Below are 9,503 nucleotides of genomic sequence, written 5' to 3'. Positions count from 1 at the left end.
TATATATATATATATATATATATAAAACCAAAAAAGAGAATAAGAAAATAAGAAAATAAAACATAAAATATTAAAAAATATATTAAATAATTTAAGAAAAGCAACAAGCATAGAAATAGGGATAAAAAAATGAGAAATGATAAATAATTTATAAAAAGGTTAAAGAAAGATAAAATAAAAAAGAAAATATAACAACAAAAAAGGCATAAGTGGAAATAATCCAATTAAGCCAGGAGCAGTTCAACCAAGCCCAAGTCCTTATGCAATGAGCAACAATAGCCCAACCAATCCAGACCCAAACACCCTAGTCCTTTGCTCCAACATAGCTAGGCAAAAATGCCATACAAGGGGCAACATTCTTACCCATGATCACAATTGAACCAGGGCTAGACTAGCGATTAACCCACCTCTAGTAGAGCCTTAGCAAGTTGTAAGGCAATAACTTGGATTTATCAAACCTTGACTTGACTGCCAGACATAGGCTACCTCTAGGTTTCAAGTGGCCTAACATGGATAAATACGATGGAACTAGTACCCAAGGGCCCATATCAGAATATATTTGCAAATACTAATGCAATGGGCTTAATTGATAAGATTCTAGCCTAATCCTTCTTAAGGAGCCTAATTAGACCTACTACGACTTAGTTAATGAACACCGACCCTAGCTTAATGAAGACTTGGCGAAGCCTAGTTAACACCTTTATGAATCACTATTCGTACAACACAAACATCCTATTATCAAGGTGAAAACTAGAATTGGCCAAGCAAGGACCAGAAGAATCATTTATAGACCAGAAGAATCCTTAAGTAGCTGACTGAAGAGGACCAAATTTCAATGATCTTCAAGAGCTTGAATAAAAAATATGCTTGTAGGTTGACTCTAACTTATCATCATACTTTTCAAGCTCTAGCTTATGTAGGTTGCCAAGTGGAAGACTCTCTGGCAATCGGGCATACATTTCCCCTTGAAGTATTGTCAGTGACTAAAATCTCATCTCACAATGAGTACATCATAGGCGTTGAGTCATTAGAAATCAATGTGGACCAACTAGGGAATGAGCTTCAAAATCAAATAGTGATAACCTCAACAAGGAATTTGTGAGATAAGCCGATCCAAGCTCTAGAAGACCAACATCCAATTGATCCTCAAGGCCCAATAAAAGAACAAAAAGCCCTACTAAGTCAATAGGTCAGCACTATGCAGCAAAAGATCCAGTTGTTTGATCCCAAGACCCATCCAATCGGTGGAAGTTGTATTAGAAGCCATGGAAGAAAAGTCTTTTGATCCAACCCAACTCATCAAGCCAATTTAGAGGTCAGGAAAGGAACCCCCAAAATGGTAATGTACATTATCATTGTAATGCAATAGAATACTGAAGAAAATCAGCCCTTTGATCCAACTCAATTCATCAAGTCTATAAAGCATATACACATTAACGAAGTGGTTCAAAAATAAGAGCATGATGTGCAAATTAACCAACTAGACTTAGAACAAGGATCTATTGTCTCAAGTCAAGTGATTCCTATAAACCAAGGGCAAGAAAATCTTAGTATAGGTCTAGACCAGGGGCAAAGTCCACCTCATAACCTCAGTAGCTCACCTTTGAATTTAACACAAAAGATTGACAAGGGATAGAGCCTCATCAAGATTATTCAAATCCCACCTATGAATTTGACTTAGAAGATTGGAATGGTACAAGGCAACTGGAGCAAGATCCAAACCAGGTTAACCAAGACCCCATCATTAAATTAAAATACTGGCATGGCATAGTGCAAGTAAAACAAGAGCCTCAACAAACTAATCTGGAGCCCAACTCCATTACAGAAATAAAAGACTAGCATGACATAAGACTGGAAGAGAGGCCAGAACCAGGTTGACCAAGACCTCATCATTGGCAAAGAACTAGAAGGCAAGCAACATTAAGAACATGTTGAACATGACCCTAATCAGCCCAACTTGAGGGGTAACTAACGGCTTGAGTCTAGAGATGCAACATGGAATCCATTAGGATGCAGACTTGGATCGGACCAATATCAAGCCCATCTATGACTCAAATGGAGAAGAAACGACTCCTGATCTCCTACAAGAAATTAAGCAAATCAAGCATCTCCTAGGATGGATTGCCTCAAATATTGTCATTAACTCAGGCATCAAGGTAAAACTCTTAGATCTCCAACAAGGTATGCCTCTTGATCCTCTTGATCCACCATGGGTGACCCCTAAATCCATCCTTGATCAAGGACCAAGTTTGAGGCCTCAAAACTTATTACAATTTTCTAAGCAAGGTTGTTTGTCTCTTGACCCATCCTCAAGTAATTGTTCACTGGACACTGATGCATCATGGGCTAGTCTTGAGCCCACATTTGACTTTGACCTAGTCTAGGGCTTTACAATTTTTCACAACTACTTGATTCACTGGATCCACCATTGGTTAGACTAAAGCCCACATTTGACCTGGGCCCAATCATAAGGCTTCATAATCTTTCACAACTACTTGGCCCACCTTGGGGTAATCTTTAACCCATCTCTAACTTAGGCCCAAATCAAAGGTCACATGGCTTTTAGGTACATTAAAACTTCAAGCAAGATTCTCTTTGTTTAAGTGTGAAGCTGTCCAAGCAAGAACCAATCACTGACTTAGGCCCAAATCTGGAGCTTTCACACTTTTATAGGATGAAGACACATTCAACCAAAAAGAAAATCATGATTTAATCCAATTGACTTCACACAATACAAACCTTTCAACATTCTCAATTAAGCAAAATACAAAGTCATGCATGATCTCTTTTTTTTTTGTGGTTGTTTCTTATCTTTACTTTCATCCTCTTATGTGTGTCTTGTTAATAACTTTCATTTTCATATTATTTTTGCATTTCTTCATTGCTTTTCTTTATCCCCTATGCACATAAGTCAATCCAGATCCCTCATTTGGTGTAATAAGTCAATCATTCTTCCAAGTATAGTTATCTTCAATTCTAGAGACTCATTTCTTGATTCAATGTGCCTAAATTTCCTCAAGCATCCCCTAATGGAATCTTCATCCTAGTGTTTGATCTAGGCGGTTACCATTTTTCAAAAGGGAATTGTTTTTCTTAGCATTAGTTTGTTTTCCAAAAAAACAAAAGAAAAATCAAATATTTTTTTATAAAACCAAAAAAAAATCATAATACAAAAAAAAACAAATATTTTCTAAAAAAATCCAAAAATAAAAATAAGAAAATAAGAAAAAACTTCAAAAGCAAATAAGGGAAAATATTAAAAAACAAAAAAAAGTTTTCATTCAAGCATCCATTTTTTTTTTTTGAAAAAAAATGGGCTTTCATTGTCTCTAGAAGCAAGGTTCGAGTGAGGGATTTCAATGGCACTCAAGCACATCAAAAAGGATTCAACCTATTGACATGAAGCTAAACTATATACCCAAGATCAAATGGAACCTAGAAATTCTGAAGTCTAAGGCTCTCTACCATGGAAAGTTGGTTTAAGTGTTGGAATCATGACAAGAAAAAAAAAGTGCATTGTCATTTGCCTACAGTTCATCAATGTTATGGAACAACCATTTATCATCAGCCCAATCATCATCATGTCAACACTCAGTGCAACAAGTCATCAACCATTAGTCTAGTCCACATCATGGCAAGTCACAACCATGACAAGGCACCTTAATCCGCATCATGACAAGACATCTGATCAACATGACAAATTATCATTCCAATCACATCATCACAAGATTCTCAACATTGTAGACATCCTATGAACTCTTAGTGCAATTCCTCAACATGACATCTCAACAGAGCCACATGCAACAAGTGCCAAGTGTGTCATCAAAAAATGGAAGGTGTCATTCCATCCCTTCCCAACTCATCTAAGTTACCTATGTTTACACATTCACCACTTGTAACCCAATGAGTGGACCTTAGCCTTTCCCCCATGAATCATGAAATTTGACCCCAAAACCCTTTTTCACAAAGTAAATAGTTCACATTCTCAGTCTCTTTGGAGTTAACCACCTATGTCTTAGGCAAGGGGTAATGAAAGCCCTAAGGAACCTATAGAAGGGGAGTGCATCTTTGGCCCAATACATACCTTGAGCGACTCATTATCACATTTTAATCCCTTGAAAGCCACTTTAGACCCTTTCACCTTTCTTAAAGTTCTGTTAAAGAATAGTCACCCACCTCCATCCAAACTAGGGGGAACATGGTAATGAAGAATTTTTATTATACTATTTTATTTCAATTATATTGTATTTTTTTAATTTCATTTTATTATTACACATATAAACAATTGTATACATCAAAATTCATATAAAATAAAATCTCAAGATTTTTTTTCAATTGTCTATTTTTTAATTTATTTTAAATTTTTTATTATTTTTTCATTTTTTTTTAAATACCTCTCATGGCTTGGCCTAATCCGTGGCCTGACTTAACAAGCACGGCCCAACCCAGCCTGCAGGCTAACACAACACAACCCGCCAAAAGAATACATGACACGATTTATACCTCCAGGCCAGACAGAGCAACCAAGCCACTAACATCCCACTATATATGGAATCTAGAATGTCTGCAACTCCGACACCACCGATCTGGTCATCAATCTCTTTCATGGCTACAATGAGGTCAGGTGACGACTATTTCAATTAGACATTTTAAATATTAGAATCAACCCTTTTCGTTTCTTACAGGAGTATTTTTATCTCCCGTTACGGGACGTCATATGGATGTTGATAGGCGACAGGCCTGTAAGCAGCCAAAGTTTGCCCACGGAATATGTCCCCTATGCTGCTCTTCCTGCATTGCCCAGCTGGAGATCTCCATTCCATCAAAACTTTTTCTACAAGTCGACCGACCTCATTGTAAAGGAAGGGACTTTTACTCCTTTGCATAGAGCTGTCTATCAATTGATTGAGTTTATCCCACAAAATCAAACCGATCCAACAAATTATGCCAGTTATGGTTTTATGGTTTGTATGTTTGATTAATAATAATTGGATCAGGACCGGTTCTCATTGTTCTGAAATACGTAATTAAATTGAGGTCACTTGGTCTTATTGTAATTGTTGTTATATTTCATGTCTAGGACAAATTTCATAAACAGCCCATAGGAAAATTTTCATTAAAAATCAAGGTTCAAAGTATCGATACTGGCCGAATATTGGCCCTTTTTTTTTTAACTTCCATTTTTTTTTTCGATTTTAGTATAGAGGGGCCGGTTTAAGTCCCAGCTACCCTTTGAACCAGGCCCTGACCCGATACAACCCCTGTAGGGGTGTATCGGAAAGGACCCAATATGATACATATCGGCTGATACGTAACAATTTTTTGATCCTTGTTAAAAACACTTGTTTAATAAACATAAAAACAGTATGATTCTAATGTCATTTTTATTAAGGTTATATTATCAAAAATGATGTTTTAAATTGTGATCCCAATTGACAATGGGTTCAGTTCTCGGTCTGACAATTGTTGATATTTATGCATGCATGCATGTATGTAAACATATATGATGCTGAATTGCTTGGGTAAAAGGTATTAACTAATTATGCAAATTCTCATTTTACCCCTTAAATATTTATCTATATTAAATATGGATCAACATTGGTTAATGGCCTCTTTATAAAAAACAGATCAATGAGTTGCTTGCCAAGCTGTAAAATCTTTTCTCCTTAAAAGATCGAAACAAACAAAAGGAACGGCGCAAGAAAATCGTATTGGATCAAAATGTGGTGGTACATACATACAGGTAGAACTTGATCAGAGCTCTACCCATCCATTCAATGGAACTACAACAGAACTTCGTCGAAGCCAAAGCTCGTACATGACCATATAGAAAGCATCATAGTCTACTGGAAAAGGATGCCACTTGAAATGTTTACGCACCTTCAACAAGTTCCTCTGCAATGTTGAGTACTGATCATAGCTTACTGACTGTAGGATTTTCTTCAGCAATGGGATGTCTAATGTAGCAACAGTAAGTGAGAAGTGTTTCCAATTCAGTATGTCTGCAAAAGGTAGATCATAGTAGTTCGCTATGATAACAGGAATACAACCAAAATACATTGCATCCCCAATACGTGCAGTGTTCACTTCAAAACCCTTGACATGGAGGCAGAATTTGCTTTCAAGAAGCTCATCAGTGTATGGTGTCTTGAGACGACCAGAGTGCACAGAGATGTCAGTGTCATTTTCCCATGATTCAATAAGCCTTTGGCGTACTGGGGAGTTTACTGATCCAGCAAAAAAGGCTAGTTTTTTCCTGAAATTTCATTTTTTTTCATAACCATGTAAGAAAAAGATAATGGTGTCGGAAAGCCCCACGGTAGTAGTGTAATTAACAGGGCAATAGCATCAAATTTATTTCTAATTCGGAAATGACACCTACATTTCTGTCTCAATGTTGTAATAAAGATGAATACTTACAAAATAATACCCAAGAATGGAAAGAAGAAATGAGATTCAAGGAGAGTGTGCCACTTTTCATGGCCTGAAGTTTATGGACGAGGATCAAACCTATGAACTAATTTGGTTGGTGAGGATGACATGCTTTTACAGTAAATTGTGTTTTTAAAGATCCATTTTGGAAACTTAATAATCAATGAGGAGGGATACTTAATAGAAATAAGATCTCTAATCCATCAAAAGAAATAGAAATATGACCAATTTGCCTACTGCAAAAATTTTGGATTTATAATGATCAAACAAAAAATATGAGCACGCTGGAAGTCCTTTTGGTGGTTGAAGAGATTGAGCTGTAGTTGAATTCATTGACAATCAACATTACTGTGTTGAGTGTCATTCTAGACAAGGAGAGGAATCCAAGGGATTTTAAGCATCATGAAATCATCATCACTGGTGTAGCTCAAATGAGTGCACAACAATCTAGACTCTAGTTACATAAAGGAGATAGCATGGTCCAACCATGATTGGATGCTCAAGATTCTCTGCAAGTTGAACCACGCATAAAAATATTGGCCAGAATGACTTGAACCAGCATGCTCCAAAACCAAAGAGACTAAGAGAACCTTTCCACCATTTCAATCAATAAAAAACATATTAATAAAGTTAGAATCCATGATAGACCCAAGTGCAAAGTTGTAATTCCAGATTCCATTATAAAGGTTAAACTGTAGAGATAAAGAGAGTTAGCCGAAGGCTATTTTTTGTAATTTTACTCTTTGTTGTACTTCAGTTTCTTTTGTACACTACTATCTGTATATTAAGGACAGATTGGTCCTTTTACCTTTTAATACAAATATCTTTTCCTGGGTGTCTACTGACACTTTTGGCACACCTACAAATCTGCTGCTCTCTCTCTCTCTCTCTCTCTCTCTCTCTTTGTTCTACAGTTTCAGATCTGACTCTGACATGGTATCAGAGCATGTCACAATCTGATCAGATGCTGAGAAGACACCTTTGTTCTTTGAGTCTCCTGGCATTTAGGGGTCTCCCTAACAGTATTTGGGAAGCTCTTTTATGCCCTTGAATATCCCTTCTCAAGGCGTTTTGATCAGCCCTTGACAGACCTGGAACTTGGAGAGTTGCGCCACCAGCTTCACATTTTTCTTTAGATCTACACTTGAAGATTCCAGATCTGGTGTCGCCCAGAGGAGTCCTTGTGATCTCTTTCAGTTTGGTTGGAATTGGATTAGTTTAAGAAGGGTTTTCGATCCCTCTCTTGGTTCGATCTACTACTACAGCTACCTTTTTTGGACACTTGAGTGAAAGGTACTTCGCTTTTCTTTCTTATTTGAAACCTGATATCTTCTTTGAAAATCAGCACTGTTGTTTCACTGTTAATGGCTTTGGAAAGAATAGATGTCCTTCCTATCAAGTTTAATGGATAGAACTATGCCTTGTGGAAATTAAACTTTCAGTTTCATGTTGAGACAAAGGGACTTTGGGGGTATTTAGATGGGACTACATCTAAGCATGATGACTCAAACATTAAGGCCCTAAACCAGTGGAAGATTGACAATGCAAAAATTGCATCATGGATCCTTGGATCTGTTGAGGTTGGAATTCCCGTCCCTATGAGAGGGTACCAAACTACTTATCAAATGTATCAATACCTTGAGAAGGTATATCAACAATCAAATCTTTCTAGACAACACCATATAGAAGTTGACATATTTTCTTATCATCAAGGGGAGAGGAAAGTTCAAGAATACTATGTTGGGTTCATTAACCTTTGACTGAACACAAGCTAGTGCACATGGGTGAAAATCCTTCAGATTGTTGTGTGAAGTTCATGAAAACACATTTTGATAGAAGGAAAATTATGCATATCTTAATGCATCTCAAACCTGAATTTGAAGTTGTTGGGTGTAATATTCTCACCCAGGAGACTTCCCAAGAGACTTCCAATCTTGATACTATACTTGGGGAGATTTTGAGAGAATAGACCAGGCTAGTTACACAAACCACAACTGATGGTAGGATGGATCCTAACATCGATGTTATTTTTCTTGCAACAAAGCCTAAGGGAAGAAGGATTTTCCCGAATTTAGTGCTATGAATGCAAAGAATTTGAACATGTTATCTAACACTACAAGAAGAAGAATGCATGCACATATTGTAAGCAACAGGAACATATCGTCATAGAATGCCCCACTCGACCACCAAAAGATGGTGGGTCTAATCAGAAGAAAGGGTCCTATAAAGTCTATTAGACTTTCATAGAGAATTCAGATGCCTCATCCTGTATTACCTCAGTGGCTTCACAGAGTGATACTTTCGGTTGTATGTTTGAAGTAAGGATTCAGCACCTCACGTCCTTGGCTATCTCTTCCGCCTTTTCTGCTATTGGTCTGTCTGGTAAATCTCCTACCCTCTGCCCTTCATCAAACCACCTTTGGATCATTGACTCAGGTGCCACTAACCACATGACAAGGGCCTCCTTTGGTCGATCTCCTAAACCCCATCTCCCTAATAGACATATTGTTACTACAAATGGTGAAAAAATTAGATATACTTGGTTGTGATGCTTTACACTTATCTACTTTTAAGTCCTCTGACATTCACCTACCCAAGACCTTATTTGTACCCAAATTAACCATTAATTTGATTTCTGTTGGTCAACTTATGGAAGATGGTAACACTATCTTGTTTTCCTCTGATGGTTGTTTGATATAGGACCAACAAACTAGTGAAGGGGAAGGGGCTTAGATTGGGTTGGTTGTTTGCCCTGGAGTTTGAGAATAACGCTAATTTTGTTTCTACTTCATGTTTATTTTCCACTACTTCTAGTTTTGAATCTTTTAATTGTAATAATGACTGGCATTTGTGGCATAGACGCCTTAGTCACCCCTTTTCTAAGAAACTTGATTATTTGTTTGCTTCTAGTAGTTTATCAACTTCTATTGCTTCTCTTAAGAATGTTAATAAAGCCTGCATTACCTATTGTTTGTGCAAGAGTCATATTTTAACCTTCCCTTTTCGTTCTTAGCATGCAACAGTTCCTTTTTATTTAATACATAGTGATGTATGGTTGTCTCTAGTTACTT

At 37.0% G+C, this 9,503-nt stretch overlaps 1 protein-coding gene across 1 annotated transcript in view; it reads right to left on the bottom strand.

Moving 5' to 3' along the window:
* Positions 1-5,555: 5,555 nt before the first annotated feature.
* Positions 5,556-9,503, bottom strand: part of LOC104611509 (putative glycosyltransferase At5g03795) — a 29,484-nt gene continuing 25,536 nt past the window's right edge. Inside the window, exon 3 of the mRNA XM_010278586.3 lies at positions 5,556-6,256. Within this exon, the coding sequence (XP_010276888.1) occupies positions 5,755-6,256 (502 nt within the window). The 3' untranslated portion in view covers positions 5,556-5,754. The remainder of the gene's footprint in view (positions 6,257-9,503) is intronic.

The sequence above is a fragment of the Nelumbo nucifera genome, chromosome 6 (genome assembly GCF_055504915.1).
Source record: "Nelumbo nucifera cultivar China Antique chromosome 6, China Antique-T2T, whole genome shotgun sequence".
NCBI classification, from domain to species: Eukaryota; Viridiplantae; Streptophyta; class Magnoliopsida; order Proteales; family Nelumbonaceae; genus Nelumbo; species Nelumbo nucifera.
The sequence above is the reverse complement of the archived record's forward strand: the minus strand, read 5'-3'. Positions and strand labels throughout refer to the sequence as shown.